The sequence below is a fragment of the Gavialis gangeticus genome, unplaced genomic scaffold, assembly GCF_001723915.1.
Source record: "Gavialis gangeticus isolate Ggan-Ray unplaced genomic scaffold, GavGan_comp1, whole genome shotgun sequence".
Classification (NCBI taxonomy): Eukaryota; Metazoa; Chordata; order Crocodylia; family Gavialidae; genus Gavialis; species Gavialis gangeticus.
Genome location: NW_017728991.1, coordinates 6,077,302 through 6,099,768, shown reverse-complemented (window position 1 = coordinate 6,099,768; position 22,467 = coordinate 6,077,302). Strand labels below are relative to the sequence as shown.

General features: G+C 38.1%; 1 protein-coding gene across 1 annotated transcript in view; it reads right to left on the bottom strand.

The window, feature by feature from the left end:
• PRKCA (protein kinase C alpha) overlaps positions 1–22,467 on the bottom strand; it is a 257,810-nt gene that overhangs the window by 107,468 nt on the left and 127,875 nt on the right. Inside the window, exon 3 of the mRNA XM_019516548.1 lies at positions 9,050–9,132. Coding sequence (XP_019372093.1) covers positions 9,050–9,132 — 83 coding nt within the window. The remainder of the gene's footprint in view (positions 1–9,049; positions 9,133–22,467) is intronic.

Here is a 22,467-nt window from a genome sequence, read left to right as displayed (position 1 = left end):
AACAGGAAAGAGATGTGGCCATCTAACTCTTATAAATAGCTTTGTCGTCTCCTCCCTTAGTTCAAATCCACTTTGATTTTTCATGGTCTATTTTAGTAACCCATGAAGTGACCTGCTTAGGAATAAAGTGAGTCATGCTGTACTCTAAAAGCTAGAAGTCTAAAATTGCACTCATCAACATGCATTACCAAAGTTGGATTTTAACCTTGCTTCATTTTTAAAGTTTTTATATTTCATTTGAATAAAAAATTAGATCTATACTAACAGAGACTTGTACTTCTATAATATCCTAAATTTATTCACGTCTTCCTTGACAACTTTGCTTCACAAACACATTCAGCTCAGTATCTCAGGTTTAACAAAAATCAATATGAAGTCAAGATTAATTTTCACTAGTTCTTAAAATTGACACTTATCCCCACACACACTATTCCCACTTATAACACACGAAAAGAGAACTACAATACCCAGGAGCACTTGTAACTTGAAACAATTTGGGAACTTGTGTACTTAAATCTTACTGACTTTCAATGAAAATTAGGCTTCTAAATGCCTAAGTTTCTTCCTTAAACTTACTGCTATCATGCAGCAGCCCCTTTGAATATACTGTGATGCTCCGCGTGGGCTACCCCTTAGCTGAACCCAGGATAGCCATGTTTTCACCATACTAAGAGAACAAGGTGAGAGTTGCTACTTATTTGCCTGTCTATCCTCCCACTGTTTTCTGGTTCAAGAAGGTTTTCTCTATACAGCAGCATGGTGAGTTTGAGGGTCCACCGTCTGACATGGTAAATTTACAGCATATACACTCCTTAAGCCTCTTATGCATTTTTTTTTATTTTACACTTTGAAATTTATCTTTCAGCAAGAGCACAGCACTGAAGAGAGAGACATCAGGTCTATATGAAACAGCTGAACACAGAGAAAATAAATAGTGTTTTAATATTAAAGAATCCAGAATATATGTGCCTGACCTAAATCAAATATCTCATACCAATCCAGCAGAGATCTTCCCACCAACTAATTCTATTAAAGGCTCTCTCAGCATTTAATAAGAAGCCTGCTCGACTGCCCCTAGATTTTTTTAAGGTTTATTCAGAGAAAAAAGTAGCTTAATGATATGCTACCTATATTTCATTCTACCATCTAGTCTCCTATGCTGATTTGATGTTACACCCCTTCATCATTAACTCTAATTGCTTAGAGCTTTTAAACAGAAGTATAGCTTGTATGAATAGCCTCCATGATTACTTTTTATCAAAGTCAATTTGACATTCTGACTTGCTGGGTGATGATAATTCCAGCTGCACCAAAAATGCTCTCTCCAGCTCTGTAAAGAGAAGAATTTTAATCCTATGATATTCTCAAATTCAAACACTCCATGATCTAATCATCCGGCCTGGCTTTAAATTTTATAAATCTATTTAATATTAATGTTCCAGTTCTCTGATTTGAGAACAAATTTAGGAGGAGGAGAATATGTTGATGTGAGAAGTGGAAGATGGATGGATTGAATTTATTTCTCATCCCCCTCCTGTTTATCAATTTGTAATCTCACTCAATATTCTCAGCAACTTCATCCACTAGCATCATTCCTTCTCCCTTTGCAGAGCTGTAATTTCATTTTGAAACTGTAAGTAACCTGGTAGTTTCCTGCACAAGATGTTATAAGAACTTTTTTTTCAGTTCAAATCCATGTGGAGGAGGAGTCCCAGATTTTAGACTGAGTTTAGAAATCAAATCCATTAAACGTCTCGAGGTCAAATTTGGGGAAACTACCATCTAGTTCCTTCTTTCTCCGATGCTCTGTGAAACATATGATGACATTTAGTCCAATTTCAAAGAAAAATATATAAAGGTGGTTTGCCCAATAAATTTGAGAAATGTCAGTGACCTTCTGAGGTGCATGATTAGAGACTGAACTTAATAAAAGCAGCACACAAATGTTGCATGGTCCGGGGATTACTTGCCTGAAACTAATGGGAAGTCTTTCTAACATGAAAGATTACCATGTCAGCATCAGTTGTGGCATGAAAAGAAATCCAATCCCTCTATGGCAAAAGAATGTGTCCTCAAAAAAGGAGCTTTTAAGATTTCCATGCATTTCTCAAAAAAATAGACAAACAGATAGAAATCCTGGAATATCAGATTTTTTTTTTACTAATACAAGCATGGCTTTCTGAAGAGATTTCTAACTTTACTATACTATAATGATTCAATATATATCTCAATGCCTCAGAGTTTTGTTTTGTTTTTGACTTTTTGTTTTAGACACAAAGTATATTTCTTGCTCTAACAGCCTTTCTGGAATGTTAAAAAAGTGGGATTTCTTCAGGCTGCTAATCTTCATTTTAACTGATGTGCAATTACTGAAGCCTTCTTGTCCTGGTGTTCCTCATCAGTTTAACAGCCATTTACTGAGTAATTAAATGGGTACATATTCTGAGTGCGTCTGCCAGCAATTGCTTAATATTGTACTGCTACTATATAAGAAATAATGCATCATAAGATAAGGATAGTATGCAAAGCATGCCACATGATAATTTACTCTCTCATGATGCAGCCATTTCCATTTTGCCAAAATCAAGAGAAAGCCCTTGAGATCCAGGCCACAGATGTATGGCAATGATTCTCAACCAGGGTTCTCCCAGATCCTTTGAAGGGTGTGTGTATGAAGAGACAAGCAGATAAGCACAGGCTCAGGCTCATCTCCCTCCCTGGCTGACCCCTACCTTCACTGCCCAGCCCCTCTGCAAGGAGGCAAGCACTGTAATACATTAATTAGTTCAAACAAACAAACAAACAAACATTCAATTCCCAAAAGTTACAGAGAGGTGCCTCAAGTCTAGTGAGGAATGTCTTGAGCTGAAAAAGGTGGAGAACCACTGATTTATACGAAACCTTGGCTTTGGTAGTATATTAGCAGTTCCACAATCTTTGTTCAAATAAGAGGCAGAATCATGCAGCTTGTCTTCTACCATTTGTAATACAGGCAAAAATAGATGTAGTTATTGAAAAGACACCGCTGCATTTTCATAGGAAATGTATTTCAAAGCAAAAGGCATATCTGCTCCATTTTGGCTAAATCAGACACCAGAATTCTTCCTCATTCCTTCAACTGCTATTTTTGAAAATTTTTAACAAAAATAGAAGTATGGGGTATTTAACGAATAGGTCAAGATAAAAAACATAAGCAAAGAAACTTTCTTTTGATTTTCTCACTTTCCTGCCAATACATTTCATGATGTTGTTCTAGTATACTTTGTTCCCTCCATATTTTAGGTCATCTCTTACGACCTATATGAAACTGAGCACTTATGCTGAGCATAATGGCTACAAAAACATGATGCTTGATTTAATCAAGATGAAGATAAAGTCTCACTTCTACTCCACAAATGTCCACTGACCTCATGAACAAGTCCTCCATCCTCCTTCATCCAAAACAAATACAACTTCAGAGTTTGAAGGAGGACTAAGATTTTTAGTCTGTCCCTTAGACAGAACTTCACATACTTTGTATTGCAAAGTAAGGTTTGAGGCAACATAATGCTGTTCTGGACAAAAGAATGCTGTCTTCTAGAGAATGAACATGTGTACAGAACAGAACACTGTGAATATAAACTCCTTCGAAAATGAACAAAATGTTCTTTCGTGCTATTATTGGCACTATAATACTTTCCTTGCAAGTAATGTTGAAAGGGTATTGCATGGAAAAAAAACTTGATGAATTACATATACATACTAATCAGACACCTGAACGAAACAATATGTTAGGCAATTATGCAAATATTAATATATTTATTTTTGTAATTAAAATTATTTACCAAAGACTACCATATGGTACTCTGGAAACAGTATGGTAAGGAAATAGCTTGTTGCATTCCAGGGTAATCTTCCTTACACTAATTCCAATAGTAATAAGATAACAATAAATGATAAAGTAGATGCACAAAAAAAATCTACCAAACATTTTAGTAAATTGTAATGTAACAGTTTAAAAGCTTTTGCATTTACTCATACCCATGAATATAAAAGATTATTAAACATCTTCATTTTCTGTATTATTTGTAATGGAGAAAGCTTTTTTTGTGCTGTTTAGATACGTAAACACTGATGATGATTATTTAGTACCCTAAATAATTAAAATAAGGCAGAAGGCTGATGTATTTAACCACTCACTGAAAAAATCAAATCACGAAATGCAACCTGCTATGTTAAAATGATTAACAACTTGCCAAAAATGGATTCTGCAACAATTAAGAGAGGCTTCATAAAGTTAAATGGCTTCATGCACTGATTTTCAATGCTGCACATTAGCAAAAAAAATACATAAGTAAGGACCACGCATTAAAGAATGCACAGTTGAATAACCACACATACAGCTGTATCCTAGATAAATAAATCATTCACTATTAATACAAAAAACTTCTTTTATGATCCCTAGCCAACAACCTTACTATTAAAATAGCACTTCTTATCTTGACTAAATACCACATATACTCTTTATTAATCTCTAATTCACAAAGGTGAGCACTAACAAATCCACACATTTAATTCTTTTATTCCCTTCAATTTTATGAGCATCTAAAATCAAAGTTAGACATTTATTTGTATATATTCATGACACTTTATACCAGAGACACATTCAACTTCTTGTGAAGTCCTAGCCCTGCTGAAGCCAACAAGAGTATGTCATTTATTTCAACAGATCCAGCATGTTACCCATTCTCTTGAACCCCTCAAACCTGATAAGCTATGGTCAATTATTTGCTAACAAATTAAAACTGGCACTTAATCCACACTTCTATGTGTAAAGTTTTGCCTTCAGGTGTCCTTAAGCTCCAAAATAATTAAGTCGGGTAAAAGGAAATAGACTTGAGTCGCCTGGTAGTTTTTTGAAGTATGCAGCATTTAGGACACAACTGTCTTGAGCATCTGAGATGTCTTGAGCATCTGACAACCAAGTCAGAAACTGGGGTGCACAGTCATGACTCCTGATAAACTGGAACCTTTCCCGGGGTATGAAATCCTATGGAATTCTCTAGCTTCTCTGCAGGGAAGTAGGTAACACACTAGCTTAACGCCATCTTGTAATTTGTAGAATGAGTTCTAATTACCAGATCACATTCCCTCCCTCTTTATGAACAACTTCAAATTTTTAAATACGCTTGTAAAATATTAATTTTGGGGCACTTTAAATTCTAAAGCGCATTGTGCTTCCATAGCCCTATCATTAGAAGAAAGCTATACTGCATCTTTTATTTGCATCGAGGTAATAACTCTACACTGCTTCTGGGGACATTCATTGCTTACCTCCTTGCATGAAAATATGCAAGTCATTTAACACAAATGACTCAGCACCCAACTTTAACAGAGCTTGCTACCTGAAATTTGTTTTGGTTTTTAAAGACAAAAATAAAATGATTTCTTTAAAACAAAAACTAATAATTTCTTGAGTGAATTCTTAAAAAACAACCTAAAGTTTGATACTGTCAAAGTTTATCACCAAATCAGATTTTATAATCCTCCTCCTCATCTTTGTCTATCCACTATTTATGAATCCCATATCTTGCACATTAAAAATGTGCGTAAGTAGCTCATTAAAATCTAATGAGACAAGCTTTCCAGTGCATTTCATCAGCAAGAGCTAATTCCCTACAATCTTGAGCCTGAATTGGTTATATAAAAAAAAACAGAGTGCAATTCAAACAAAGAAACTTAGAACGTATTGTTCCCATAAGCAGATGTTAAATTACTTCACTATACAGTGAAATTTATCTTTCTAAAGGAACGGTGGTTTCTGTGTGAACAAGCAAGATCAGTTTATTATTTTAGTAGGTGCAACAGAGTTCTTATTTTACATGAAATTTCAAATTTATAAAGAACCAATGGTTCATGGTTAAAAATGCTGTGCAACTATAAAACTATTGAAATTGGTCTTAGATTCATAGATGTTAGGGGCTGGAAGGGACCTCCCAAGATCATCGGGTCCAACCCCCTGCACCAGGCAGGAAAGACAAGTAGGGTGAGGTGACCCCAGCAAGGTGACCATCCAGTCTCCTCCTGAAGATTTCCAGGGTAGGTGATTGCACCACCTCTGGAGGGAGCTTATTGCACAGTCTGGATACCCTGACTGAAGAAGTTTTTTCCTAATATTGAGCCTGAAACAATCTTCCAGGATTTTGTGGCCATTGCTCCTGGTTTTCCCCAAGGGTACCCTGGATTTTGCTTGAATTACATACAAAATTACAGTAAAATTTTATTGCAAAAAATTACAATAAAATAGTATTAGCTGACTAATAACAGGAAGACCTAGAGTAGCTTAGTGAATTGTGCAAATAACCAAACAAAAAAGCAAATACAATTCTTAGCAAATTACACTTTCACTTTATTTCAATAATTGTGATTTATGAAGTATCCTATATATATAAATGCACCAAGTACTATATTTATAGAATTATACTATATGTTGTATAAAAAACTCTAAACAAATATTATAAGCCTCCGCAGCTCTGTTACTGAATGCTTTCTGAAACATCGGAAAACACAATATTATTTTGATCCACTGAAAATTAGAAACAAATATTCTCCTTTAAATTCCGCAAAAATTGGAGGAATCTGTCTACATAACACTTATGAATTCCAGTTTGATTTCATGACTAGTGGAAAAGAGCAGAAGGACACCTACCTGTCTGTACTGGAAAGGAAGTCATTCAAGGGCTAGTAACTAATGAGTAGATGGGGCTTAAAAAGAGTAATGGGGTGGTTGAAGTCTTGAAGAAAAACCTGTTTCTCTAACTTCTCTACAAGTAACTAGAGTCTAAAGTTGCGGAATTTCCCCAGAGGTAGAGCAAGGTAAATATGGATTGGTAAAAGTTCTTCAAAATTCAGTGGGCGAGTGTTTGGGTAGGGGATGCACAAACATATGACGTCTGGGAAGTGCAGAGGGACATGGTTTTGTAGCACTGGCTGTTGAGGAAGGAAACTTGCTGCAGAGAAGGGAGACTCTATAATTTGGAGGAGAAGCCAGATGTTGGGGGGGGGGGGGTCATGATTCTGAATTCCTCCGGGGACTCTGACCAACATTCAATGAATATTCAAAAGGGATGAGGAACCTTAGACAAGGAAATGTGTATAGTCTTCTGCTAACATAACTATATTTAGGACCACCTGCAAAATCTGTGCATCTGTTTACTTTTAGTATCTCACATGCCCCTAAAATATGTCCTGTATAAGAGTTCACTGATGTCCACTACACAGAAGCTGAAATAGTTGTTAAATAATGAGCTGATGTTTTACATACATGTGAAACATGCATCATGTATATATGTATATACACACACACACATGTATTTTTACATATATAAAACGCAAGCAGCATTTTGAAATACAATGACAGTTTGCAGTAGGTCAAGTCACAAACAATTTGTTAAAAAAGGGACATTTCAGAATAAATCTTTTAAAATTTCTACTAGTTGATAAAATAATGACAAAATCAGTTTAGGCCCTGTTGCAGACTAACTCATAAGCCATGCAGAAATGGCTTGTAATATTGCCTAATTAATTTATTTTCTAAAAGTTTCAACTTTAACAGAGTTTTAAAATTGATTATTTACTATTCTTCACTGTTCATTAGTTAGAAATTCACTCATAAGGCTGATAAAAAGAACAGATTTAAATTTAGTTTCTCGTTACACAGATTATTTCCCACAAGTGCGGATCCAGCTATCCAGTTAACAACCTCTCTTGCAATATTTAGCAATCAGCTGGCATCATTCACAAGTCAAATATTACTCTAATCATTTACTGTGACACTTTTAATCACTATGAACTGCTAAAGCATGGAGTAAAATTAATCTTCACCATCATCTTCTCTGCCATCTAAATCCTTCATATAAACATACCATAGCAGAGATGGCTTTTTATTTTTCTACTTCTAAAAAAACTAAGTAACTTGGGTACTAAAAATGGCAACTGTTTTAAATCCAATTTCTTGCATGATATCACATTGAAGACAGATTTTTCAGTTGTTTAACACAAGACTTTCAAAGAAAGTCCCAAGGAATCCCGAAATTTCCACTGTCCCACAGAAGCAAAAATATAAATATCGGTTTATACATTTGAGAGTGATGAGACTCTATTTTGGAATTAAGAGGCCAGATGTAAACTCATTAATATGTTTAACCGTAATTTCACCTTTCATTTCTGCTGATTAACAAACTGTGCAGGCTTTTGATATTTAACTCAAAGAGTCCAATTAATTTTTGATTAATATTCTGTTGATTGCATTCCTCAATAAATTTGTCGTCTTATACTTTGTCATTTCCTCTCCTTTTATTTTGGAATGCCAAATTATACTAGATGTCAGTTTTACATATGCGAGTGCGCACACACAAATGAGAAAATAAGAAAAATCCCAAACACTTTCTTCAAGTCAGTGTCCTTATGGCTTATCCTTACAAGTCCATGCTACTGGACCTGCAAAAAAGTGTTAGTCTTGCTTTCAGCATTCGATAAATTTCTCTACACGAGAGAACTCTTCCCAAGTCGGGCTAGATCTAGTGACAGTGGCCATTCTGCAAAATACCATTTGAGCTGCACAGAAGGACAACCTCAGGAGCCCTCCTCAAGCATCAAGCACTAGAACTTCAACCCATATCCCACAGCAGAACACTGTCCTCAAGTTAAATGTAACATGCAACTCAAGCTGATCGTCTGTGTGTGTGGACAGGACTTGGGTTATGGTCAGCACTTAAGTCCAAACAATCCTGTGGTGAAAACAAAGCTGTGAGGCTATAAACAATGACTTGTTTGCATGAAGATCATGGATTTGTTTTATTCTGAGGAACACTCAGGTTACTTAAACAGACTTTTCAATTCTAGATATTTTCCTATTTACTTGAACTTACAATGCCTATTAACAAGATTCCATCATGAAGACAGCAACTTTGGTGATCTTTGGACTAAGGTCTTTACTATTCGAAGGAACAGAGTAAAATATATATTCAGGTAACATACCATATAAAATACAGAACATCAATGTACTTACATCAGTATCAGGCCCTTTGTCTGCCCCAGGACAAGAAAAGGTAACAAATTCATGGCATCTCTTGTGAACCACAAAACAGCAAACTGGTGAGAAAAGGGAAAGAACAGATAGAGTAGCACGGGATTAGTCAATATTTAATGGTGAAGTAAATCTAGGTCCACTGAAATGGACATTTACATAATAGAGTTTAACTTTCATCTACCAGTCAGAGTAAAAGGAAAAAAAGATTAGTTACAAACAAGTTGCAGTATACTGTGCCCTGATCAAATCACTGGATTTTGTTTTAAGTTTGTAAGGTATACAGTAAAAAAACAGAAGATTTGAAGAGAGACCTACTGTAAAGTGCTTCATGTCAAAAATGGCAATATTGGGAGGCCTAGTGGGCCTACACTACATGATATTCTGGCAAGATACGATTCTGTAACAGAACAACTCCTCAGTGGAAAACTGAAATACGTCTATAAATACTTTAACAGAGAAAGCAATGATTTTCAGAGGCTTTTCAATATCCCAAGAGTAGCCAAGCAATTTCATATCACTGCTAGCAAGGCACATGCCTATATAAACATCACACATATACAAACATCACTTTTAATCCAGAGTCCCTTGTTTCTGACATTTCCCCCTACACATTTTGCATTCTCAGGCCCCTCTCTTTTTGCTTTATTTAAAAAAATGGCTTATCCCAAGGAATTAGCAGACATTTAAGAAAGGGATATAGACCAATATCTTCAACTTCAATTAGAAACAAAGTTTCTACCTAAACAATAACATGTTTAGGCTCTCAAAGTTTTTTTAAAAACTTTTAAATATTGGAAAGATCAGAACAACATTTAAAAAAAATCAAATTCATAGTTGAAGTGCTGAGAATCAGTATGAAAGATTAGACACGGTATATGAAGTTGTTAAAGAACTCTATTATCACCTACAAAAAGCACATTCAAGTATATTTTAAGGCTGCAAAGTCAAGGACTCAGAAATTAGGAAGTGACAGAAATAAGGCCAATTTTTTTACACCTACCTGGATATTCTATCTACAATTTGATTTTAGCCTCACTTAACTAAGAAAGGAGAAAGACTGAAAGACTTCCTGCTAGAATATTTCAGACTGTGCAACTTGCAGAAAAAAAGTACGTAAACCCTTACTATTCAGTTCTACGGTACTAAAATCCAGGTTAGACTGAAAATTCCAGATTATAGTCAATTTAAAAAATAAAAGCTTTTCAAAGGTGTAAATGTTTAGTTTTTCATTATTTCTTTTTTCATCCATCTGGTGTGTACAATGCTTGTGGGTATAGCTATTGTGGAAAATGGCCATCCCCTATTGGCCCCAAACTGAAAGGGGATTTAGTCGAAAAATGGTGGAAGCCATCACTGCCAAGAAGTCTACAAGGCACACAAAAAGTATTCTGCATGTGTTTTAAAAGATACACATTTAAAGCACCATAAGGTGAAAAGCTACTTTATTTTCTTGTTACAAAATCCTTGAGGGGTGGGATTGTTGTTGGTTTGGGTTTTTTTGGAAAAATCAGTCAATTTGGTGCCTCTTAAAAGTGACAGGAATGGTTCAAGGGAAGAGTAGGAATGGACTCTTCCACTTCACACATTTGCACTAGTTGAAGGGGATAATGAAGTTCATCAATTAGTTCCAAGACAAGACACTTTGTATGTTGAGTAACAGTTGTTCAGTCACTTACAGAGGAGGAAATTCGAGAGATTGTATCAGTATCCAAAAAATCCGTAAGTGTTAGACATGTAAGATGTTATAAATACTGTACAATAAATAGGGACCTACCAAAATCATAATTTTGTGGATTTTGTGGAACAGCTGAAAAATCCACGAAAAACAACTTACTGAAAATAAGTGCTAGCTCTCCAGGGGAAGCCGCCAATCCTCACAGCCTGCCCAGGAAAGCGGGGCTGCCAACACGAAACAGAGCCCAAGATCACTGCTGCCCCCACCCATCACTGCTGCCTGGCTGAGAGGACTGCCTGTCATGTGGCCCAGCCTCTCCTCACCAATCAGCAACAAGGGGTGGGGCTGTACTATGGACAGCCCTCACAGCCAATCAGCAGTGAGGCACAGTACTACTGAGGCCCCTCAGCCAGAGGCATGGGCAGTTCTGCTGCAATCAGCCTGGGAAAATGTGGGCCAGCCTCGTGATCTCCGCACAAAACTGGCCAACTGCCTCCTCGAATTAGGTAGACCTCTCATAATAAACAAAGATATATCAGATTAGGAACAGTTAAGTATTTTTCTGAGTCGTTCCCTAGGTTAGAAGATGGATAAACCATAGCCTGCAATGACAATAATGGATGTGATATCATTTCTCATTGGTATTCACAATGATATGACATAACTCAAGCTTTAAGATTTTCAGTATGCAACTTGTCATAAGAACAAGTTTCACAACAACTGATTTATCATGGGTTTTATGTTATTAGACACACATGAATGAACAGCAAATTTTTTTTGTACATTCAAAAGGTGTCAACATGCATACAGCCGATTAGTAACATTTAGAGAAGTAATTTTGATACAGAGTGTAACACAGGAATCTCTAGCTTACATTTTCAGTATGCAAAGCATGGAGTTTTGGGAGGTAAAATCTTTCTTGGACCAAATGTATAGTTGGGAGAGATATCAGATGAGCTTTTAGGCGCAAGTGCCTTTCTTCAGGTCGTAGACAGAAGCTTCTTAAAAGGAAGCTCATTCAGATTAAGAAGGGCACTTGTACCCAAAATAGTTGGTCCAATATCACCTGCAAGACCCTGCTGCTTAAACATTTCCTTAACCATCACAGATACAACAACCCTTCAATGTCCCTCCCCTTTTTTTTCCTAGAACTTCTAAGCTATTCTTATCCAAGTCTTAAATAAAGTCCATTACAGACTACATGTAAAAGCAATAAAATGTTTTACCGCCTACCAAATTTAATCAATTTAACCAAAATTCAATCTCATCAACTTTCACTGCCTTGCCTAAATATGAAGACAACCACTTACAAAATGATATAATATCAAATCAATAATGTTTACTGTGTTCCTGTACAGCTGAAAGAATGGTCAAAATGTGCTCCACCGTATGTATGTATAGCAGCAAAATATTATTTTAAGTCCATTTATTACAATCATGTTTTATCATCATAACATTCTCGTATACGTATAAGCACACAGCTACAAGCGTTTCCAATGAAGAGAAAGTAACCATAAAATATCATACAATATTTGGCATCAAATATTTAACTATAACTTGATACCACTATCATGAGGAAGCAGAACGGAAACATTAATTTACTCATTAGAAATAGAGGTTTATGCTGTGAACAAACCAACAGCCAGCTCTCTTCTACCAAACAACTACCCAACAACTCAAGTGATACTTTTAATCTCCAACCCCCAAAGGAAATTGTGAACATTTCCCCAAGTGCTGGGCTTCTCCCTCAAACACTGGAGAAAATGAAAATGAAGAAAGGTGACTGCATATTCAGCTGCTACGCTATAGAACAGCTGCTACTGCACTGTTCTTCATCAGTGAGGTCATCAGCATCCTACAGAATCTAAATCTTTCATTATACCATACATATATCAAGTCCTTGTGTTATCAAAAAGCTCCAGTTCTACAAATCCAACCCAACAAGGGACCCATGGCAGTCACTGCAGCAACAGTTGTGAACCCAAGCTCAGTGCACTGAGAACTGGAGGTCCTAATCTTAAAAATAAGCAGCAAGTATACTCTGTGGCTCTGATACCTTCAGATGTAGATCTGCAGAGAGCCAGGTAGAATTTCTGCTTCTCATAGGTTGCTTAAATTACATCAAAATGAAAACTAACCAGTTTTCACTGTCATTGTGAATCCTGTAGGCAAATATCGCTTCCACATGACACCTGCTGTTTTGGGAATCAAGGAACAGAGACATGTGCTAGGGCTATTTGCTGAGGGGGGTGACAGTAGTACAACCTCACAGCAGCCAAGCCAGCGAGTAAAGTAGAGGCAAGGAGGATCTGAAGAAACTGTCATAAAAGACTTGGAGTTTTCAAATTTTAAAAAATATCTATTAGTCAGGGGACACAAAAATAAGAGACTTTATAAATGCTCTGAAAACAGCATATTAATAAGAACCTTCGTATTCTTAACACAAAAAGACCTGGCATCAGATGTGGACATTGCTCCTGGACTTTGCATGTTGGGAAAGGTTTCCATATTTGCAAACCATAATTCAGAACTCCTTTCACCTAAAAATACTACTCAAATAAAATAGCCTCCAAGGAGGAAAAAAGAAACACAACTCAAAAGAATGCATGCTGTTTGTACAGCATGATTATAAAGCTAATATTTGATAACAGCAAAGAAAACCTTATGTAAATTCAATGCAAAACGTGTGTGCAAAACAAATTGTTTGCTAAGGGCAGGACAGTATTTCATGTTGTGCTCAAACAGATTTCTTTCTTTGTGCATTCTTCTGCTGATTCTTTTCCAAGCAGAGAGACTCCACCACCTCTCCGGGGAACCTGTTCCAGTGCTTCACCACCCTCCTAGTGAGAAAAATGTTTTCCTAATACCTTTCCTTGCTGCAACTTATGATAGACATCCGTCCCTTTACAGATATTTTTTTCATGTTTGGTTTAAACTATATTTTTTACAGAGGGTCAAAAATCAAGTCTAAAAATATATTCTACTGTGCACTGCAGAGTAGAGTTCATGTCAACAAATTCAGCTATTGATTTTTATTCCTAGTAGAAGTGGAAAAGAGCTTGTCTCGGTAGTGAAACTGAGGTCTCAGCTGACAAAAGCAGCATCTTGGTCTTCTACCTTTTCTTTTTTTCTTTTTAAAATTTCTAGGCTTATTGTGCACTCCAAAAAAAAAAATGCTGCTTATGTTCCCAGACAAGTCATATTAATGAATCAGGAATTTGCTACCAGGAAAACTACAAAATAAAACCAAACATAATCCACAGGTGCAGGAGTACTTAAGGTCATGCTGTGCCAGAATACAGCACGGCCACTTTCAAAAGCAGGTCAGCTTTAGGCTAGCCACCCTTCCAGGAGTGCCTGGCACCCATTCAGAAGGAAACATTTTTTCAATATGATATCTGTAAAATGGCAAAGCAAGAGCAAGTCTCTCGAGGAAAATAACTATCAACACACTGTCAATAATCAGGAAAGCTAATACCTACTTCACTTGATGTGCTGGAATCCGCCCACAGTTCTACCCTTTCAATGTTACTAAATTTACTTACACCTCTCGACTCACCCGACCCATTCAGGAGCTGTAATACCAACACATTTTGATTTTTATCCACTTAAGATTTAATGCAATCAAGCCTATTTCCCTTTCTGTCCTGCTGCCCCTGAAGGCTCCAGACAAAACACCTGCATGTCCATTGAGACTGTCACTTACTCCAGTTCAGCACCAGCTGAGTACTGGCAACATACACAGGCTCACAGACTTCAGAGGGCTCCAACTTTTACGTTTGATGTTGTTGGTATTTCCAAAGTGGTTTAATTAAAGGGAGAATGGATTTCTGTTCATTTTTGAATACATGATTTATCCTAGCATTGCTTTGCATCTTGGCTTTTACTTCCCTTGCTTCCTTTAGTGCAGTACTGCAGATTTCTCTGTCTCTTAAGCACTCTGATTTCTTGTCTCTGTCTCACAGGAAGATAGAGCTGGGTAGTTTAGGTATTAAGAGGCTAACCACTTACTGTCTAAGGTGCCACCCTGCCCTGCCCTCTCCCTGCTTTTAGACTAACATGACTGGGGTAAATCCAGGATTATGGTGATGGGGGTGTAGCCACCCCTCCGCATAGCGCGAGTGCCACTGTGCTGGGATGTGACCTGCATGTGATCACTGAGCTCACCCATGTGCGGTCTGCCTGGGAAAGGAGACGGGACAAGCAGCAACAGGCTGCAGCCTTGGGAGCTGCACATGGAGTTGCACACAGCTGCCAACCTACTACTCACCTCCTTTCCCCTGCAGAACACTGCTCAACTAATGAGGACATATGCTGGGTATCATTACAGCTTCTGCAGATCAGCAGCTAGGCCTATTAAAAGAAGCATGTAAGTACTATAAGCATCTGATAAGCGCACTCATCTCAACCATATTCCCGTTTTTCATTTTCCTTCTGCTCCCTCAAAGCAGCTATAAAAGACGGTATTCCAATATCACCATCCATTATCAATCCCACACTCACCACCAGAACCACCTATGCACTAAACAGGATTTGCCCTCACTGATAAAGTGGATGGTATTAAAAATGCATTAAATGAATCATAGTTATGGGGTTAAATATAACTATCTACATTAAGTAATTAAAAACACATTAATCCCGGTTAGTTAATACATTTTAAAATACCATTTGTTTTCCCAGTGTGGACATAGTATATCCAAACCACAGAAATACAGAATAAAGATAACAAGGAGATGCAAAGGACAGAGCATTAATCCAACATTAGGTAGAAATAGAAAGCTTGTGACAAAAGTGTTTCCGTATTGCAACTCCTATATTTTGTAGGCACTTCCACCAAATAATTTAGCACAAAGTCCAAAAAACTTTAGGATTCTGCATAAATTTAGGCCCTTTAATCCATAGTTAAGCAGCTAATCAAAAGCACCTGAGTTCCAGTTCACAGAGGTTTGCAGCATCTTGGAAAAGCCGTCCAACATTGCACTTTAAAGAGGCCGTCTTGCAGGCAGCTATAAGAATTTATGAAGTACATAATGACGTTACCTCCTAACAAACGTGCCACTGTGATGTATGTGGGTGTATAATCAGTATTTCATTCTACAGATGAACTAAAGGTTTAATTTCATGGAACCAGTTTGACCTAAGCTACTATACAACTAAAATAATTTTAAAACTCAAGTGAATAATTACACATAGAAAAGTTGTTCTGCAACAGATCTACCTCCTTGCTTCCTGTATGAGAATGGAGAAGAGGCAATTAACTTATGGTTACAGCAAGGATAGCTATGACTTTCCTCCAGATGTTAAGTGATCTGAAAGGATCTTACGAGATAAGGAAAGCTCATAGTTATTTAACTTAAATCACAAAATTGAGATTATAGTCTGTCACACAGCAGAGGTCATATGCCTTCCACACTGAGACACAGAGAACTACCTTGAAAAAGTTTACTTTGACAAACAGTTGTTTGAATTTAATTTTATAAGATAGATACTGTTAAGTTACAATGAGTAAGTTACAGGGGTGCAAGTTGTAGCTGTGTTGGTCTAAGGACATAGGCAGACAAGGTTGTTTGGATAAATCCGATATCATGATTGACCACAAGATGAACATGAGACTTCAATGTGATGCTGCAGCTAGTAAAGCAAGCAAAATGCTGGCTTGCATCCATAGATGCTTCTCAAGCAAATCAAGACATCATTCTCCCCTTGTACTCAGCCTTGGTGAGGCCGCAGCTGGAGTACTGCGTCCAGTTTTGGGCTCCACAATTCAAAAAGGATATGGAGAAGCTTGAGAGAGTCCAGAGAACAGCCACGTGCATGGTCAGAGGTCAGGAAAACAGACCTTACGACGACAAGCTGAAAGCCATGGGGCTCTTTAGCCTGGAAAAGCGCAAGCTCAGGGGCGATCTGATGGCCACCTATAAGTTTATCAGGGGTGTTCATCAGTATCTGGGGGAACGTCTGTTCACCAGAGTGCCCCAAGGGATGACAAGGTCAAATGGTTATAAACTCCTGCAAAAGCGTTTCAGGCTGGACTTAAAGGAAGAATTTCTTCACTGTCCAAGCCCCCAAGGTCTGGAATAGACTGCCGCCGGAGGTGGTTCAAGCACCTACTTTGAATGCCTTCAAGAGAAATTTGGATGCTTATCTTGCTGGGATCCTATGACCCCAGCTGACTTCCTGCCCCTCCGGCAGGGGGTTGGATTCGATAATCTTCAGAGGTCTCTTCCAGCCCAAATGTCTATGAAATCTATGAAATCTTTTATTAAACCAACTTAAATGTTGGAAACATTTTTCTTAGCAAGTTTTCAGGTTTAAAACCCCTTCATCAGGCTGAGAAAGTCTCTGCAGTTGGTGTGTGCTCTTCCTGGGTGGAATGAAAAGTAAAAAAGCCAGAGGCTGGGCTGGTCCATATGCAAGACAGGCAGTCAGTGAAGATGTAAATTGAGGAGTCACAGGGTGAGAGACAGGCTGGGGAGGTGAGAAGGGGGATGAATGTAGCAGATAACTAGAGGAGAGGCACCTGGGGAGTCAGATGTCAGGCTGGTTCTAATGTGTCATAAATCCAATGTCTAAATTTAGTCCATGATTTTTTGTATCCAGGAGGTTGATGAAGTGAAGTTCATAGGCTCACCTGTGAAAAGTGTTTTGTAAAGTTCCCTTTAAGGACTGGAACTGAGAGATTGGACATGGAGTTTTTTCACTTCCATACCTAATTATCTTACGGATTTATAAAAAATACTATTTATAAAGAAATTACCTCATGCTCTTTTTCTATCCAAGTTCTACCTAGGGTTTTCCAGCACTGCAGTGTTCTAATACATTCCACAAAGATGGGTTTCTTTGCATTCATTTAATAAAGATGTCATTACTTCTTCACTTTTAATCAAATTTCAGCAAAGGAAGATCTTTGTGATATTTAAGACAATGGAAGTCTAAACTTAAGACATCTTCCTTCCAGAGGGTTTCTTCCAATAAGTAATTAGACTACACTGAAATATCCTAAAGGTGATTTGCCATAAGTAATGCCTCCATTTGCATTTTCACTGACTGGCTCTCTCACATGTATACTGGCCTCTGGCTGCTTTTCTATTCCATCCAAGAAGCGCACAGACCATCTGCAGATGCTTCCGCAGGCTGATGAAGGGCATTTGTACCTGAAAGCTTGCAAAGAAGAATTTTTCCAACTATCTGAGCTGGTCTAACAACAGAGATCAGATTTAGCCAAAGAACCTTGTTTGCCTTTGCCATAAGTACATAACTCATGCTAACTACACATTGCTATTGTGATTCGTTTAGACAAATATATTTCCTGCACTTTTTTATGTTCCTTATTTCCACAGTATACAACCAGATCTGCCAAGATTTTTGCTAGCATTTCATGGTCTTCCTGAATTGTGTGGAAACAAAATGTTCAGGACAGTCTATTTTCTTAGGCGCTTTTAATGATTGTCTTTCCTTTTTCTAATGCCTCAAGGAAAACACAAGAATTGAGTCAAGCGTTCACTTTATTTCAGTTTACATTTCTTGACTGCTCTGACATATCATAATGTCCTATTACTCTTATTTGCAGATTTAAACTGTTTGTTTGGCTTTAAAGAACTCTTACTAAATCACCCTTGAGTCTGTCACCAGCTGTTTTTTTCCATTTGGCATCGTTCTACGCAGTAATTGCTTCCACTTTTCCCATTTTTTCCCATGGCACAGTTGGATCCTTTTGGCAACACCTTCAAACCAGTGTAAACTTGCATTCTTCCATTCACTTCAACTGAGCTACTCTGATTTTACACCAGCTGAGGTTTTGGCTCACAGAATGTTGTCCACTTGGTAGCATGTCTAAATCTCAATGAATCCTACAATTATCATTTGGATAGCTTGTTTCAACTTATTGAAAGATCACTGACTAGCAATTACTATTCACATTATTCACAGCTGAGACTTTTTTAGGTTTCAAATTACATTTTTAGCTTCAAACTTTTCTCTCTTACAAAAGGAGCAGCTTGATTAGGAACAGCCACAGGAAACGGATAATCTCCTCACATACTTCACTTAAACTGCCTTCTTTGAAAATTGTTTTTCAGGGTAATTGTCATCTGTGATAAAAAAAAGTGCGTGGATCCCTATACCCATGTTGCACACCTAACCACAGCGACGCTAGAAAAGAACCAATTTGCACCAAGTCCCAACTCTGCCTCTAAGCAGCAATAAACTCATGTTATGGAAACACCACATATTTCAGCAGCCATTTCTAGCAGTTCTTTGTATGCTAATCTCCAAGATCCTCATCCTGTTCAAGAAATGTGCATCTATTTCATAAAGTAATTGAATTTGGGGACTGACATTTGTATGAATTACATATTACAATTAAAGCTTTTGAAGGTGTCACAGGTACATTGCCTGTGACAGGACTCAATTATTTTCCAGTTTGCACTTGTTAAAGACTATTTTAAATATATTTGCTTTTAGAGCAAGTATGGACCTTCAGTGAACTTCTGCAAGGCTCAGGGCAAAATTCTCATGGCTCCTACAGGCTGAGAATCAATTTCAGTTGCAGCGATGGGTTTTTCAGTAATTCAGCCACAATAGTTTTGAATAAGTTGATATTCTACACTTTACATGCTGCGGATAACCAGGTGCAGCACTGAGAAGCCCATCTTCCTCCCTTTTATCCACTAAAATTATCATGCTATTCCAAGAGGAGCCAGAGAAACTTCACGAATGGCATGCAACCCTGAATGTTCCCCATTGCTCCAAGTAGTATCATATGGACAAAAACTGAACTGACACTATAATGAAAAATAAATTTAGGAGAAAATCCTGACGTTTTCTTAAAAGCAAATGTTTTCTATTCAGCATCAAATACCACAGCTGAATAAACAGTACTCAGGAACAATAAACTAGTATCCTACTACTGATTTTGGCATTTTTGATACAAAACATAAAACAAGCTGTTTCTCCTTTGTATGTAAGATGTTGTTAAAACATTGTGCAAAAAGTGTCTTGTTGGGGTCTTTTGTAAAACTGAACTTTTACAAGTCATATATGAGCATGTATGTCTCTTCATTTTATATACAATTAAAATTCTAAATTCACTAACTGAATGGCCCTGAAGTTTTAGGGCCCTGGTTAAAAAAACATCCTAAGCAACTCTAAATTATATAGAAAAGCAACAATTCTTCTTCTTCTAAAAAGTAAATTGCCCCTGCTGTCTAAAGGGACCCCCATAACATCTGACAGCCTCAAAAAGTAAAGAGTTTTGCCTTGCTAAATACCTTAATAGCAAGAGAAGCTTTAGTTTGTTAGCTAACAAAGTGGCTAAGTTCCCTTTTAAAAGGCTGTTTCTCAGTGCTCTTACAATTATCGAATCAGCTTAGAAACCAATTTTACACACCAGTGAGATTCCAGAATATGATGAATAGGGAAATGGGTCATTTGACTTCATGTAAATTTATCAGGAAAACTGGAGGGAGACTATTCAATATCACATGACCAAAACATGTAATTTCAAAATGAATCAGTTAACATGAGATAGAATTAGAGTGAATCCAACCTGTGAAGACATTTTTAGACTCAAGCCACTACCCAGAAAATGCAAGCTTTTCTCTTTCACTCATTTCTGAGTACAGAAAAATAATGAAGTAATTCTATTGGTCAGAAAGCTTTTGATCCTACAGATTTGAAAACCTGGGTTCATTCTGTGGACTATGTGTAGGTGTTTGGTCATCGAACAGTAGAAATATTGTGCCATACCCCATAGCACCTTGGTTGACAATTATTGTAATAAGGGACACATAGCCTATTAAAATAATTTATATGACATGAGTTTGTACTGTTATTCTAGTTCTGATTTGACAACCTTTGCATCAAGGAATTTATACTTTAACTTTCTTCTGTAATAAATGTTGGAGTAGAGTGGACAAGAATACGTTTCACGCACACTACATTCCATTTTGTGCCTATACAACTTCCGTTTCAATGCTATTAATGCAGTAACTTAGGTTACTTAGCAGTAACTGAGAATTACAACTGCACCCACATAAGATTCCACATGCCAAGCTCCTACTGGAGTATGCCTGGATATATATGGCTGGAAGGAACCGAAGTCCAACCTCTTATTCGAAAGCAGGGCCGTGTCTAAAATCAGCCAGACAAATATTTCTCTGATCTGAGCTTATAAATCTCCAGTAATGGAGATTCCACACTGGTGGTTCTCAACCCTTTTAGACTCAAGGTACCCCTGAGAAATGCCAACTCTTAGTTTCCACCCCCTATTTTGACCACAGAAAAATATGAGAGCAATTCTTCTGTTGCAAAAAACTCACAACAGGTCAGAATGGTTTTAACAGTATGGATTTTGATTTGAAATCTCTGGCTTTATCTTAGGAATCACGTTTGTACACCTAATAATGCTAGCATTGCATGGCATCCCGCAGCACCCCTGAAAGCACCTTTAGTTGCGCCTTGCAGTTCTAGGCACCCTGGCTGATGATCACTGTTGTAGACCCTCCTTGGTAATCTGTTCTAATGTTGACAAATAGCACTTCCACCAGAACTAGCTTTCAAAATTCCAAAGTTCTCTCTCCTATCTAACCTAAATCTCTCTTGCTGCATTTTAAGACTGTTACTTCTTGTCCTGGTCTCCCAATGGAAACAGAAAAACAATAATTACCATCCTTCTTACAACCCCTTTTTGGATTTGAAGCCTGATATTATATCCCCTTTGAATAACCCCAATTCTTCCAACATGTTATGTTTTACCTCTAATAATTCCTGCTGTTCTCCTCTGGATATTTTCAAATTTAACACCTTCCTTGAAGCATGGTTCCCAAACCTAGACAGAGAACTCCAGGTGATCCGCCAAGGGATCGTATCCAACCAATGGCAGGTCCCTCGGCCCTGCCTGGCACAGGTGTGGGGGGCAGCTGGGGACATGGCACATGTGGCTGGTCCTGCCACCCCCAAGCACATGGCAGGGCAGAACAGGGCAGGGGCAGTGTGCTAGCTGGTCTCTAGCTGTCCAGCAGCCCCTGCGGTGATGGTTTCTCCTGTCTGCCACTGCCAGTGTCACCACCGCTGCTGTACCTGGCCCCACTGCCCCGACACCCCAGCCCATTCATCTTGCACCCACTGCCAGGGATGCCAGACAGAGCAGGCAGGCAGGCAGGGTCTCCATGGAGACTGGCTTAGGACCCCTGCAGGGAGGACAGGATCATCCAGGTGGATGGGATGAAGAAACTGCACCGCAGGCAGGAATGGCATCTGGGAGTGGGACTGATGGGCAGGGCAGAGATCGCAGGCCAGTGACAGCGTAGGTACGTCATTATCATGGATGCCAAATCCACAGGCAGGGATGTGTGGGGAGTGAATCAAGGCTCTGCCCTGGGCCCTGGCCCCATACTATCACGAGCCTGCAATCCTAGCCCCACCCGCCCATCCCATTCCTGGACACCATTGCCCACTCACCTGCAGTTCCATCCCCCTGTCCCATCTGCCCAGCCAAGTGCACCCTGCCTGCCAGAGCCTTGGGCCAGTCTCCACGGTGTCCCCGCCCACCCATTGGCGGGTGCAGGGCAGACGGGCCCAGGGCCAAATAAGATCAATTCCCGCCCCCCCCCCGGGTTTCATACCTAGGCAATTCAGGTTTTTTTTTTTTTTTTTTTTTTTTTTTTTTTTTTACAAAAAATTTGAGGTTTTATTTTTAAAAACTTAAAAAAAAAATAAAACA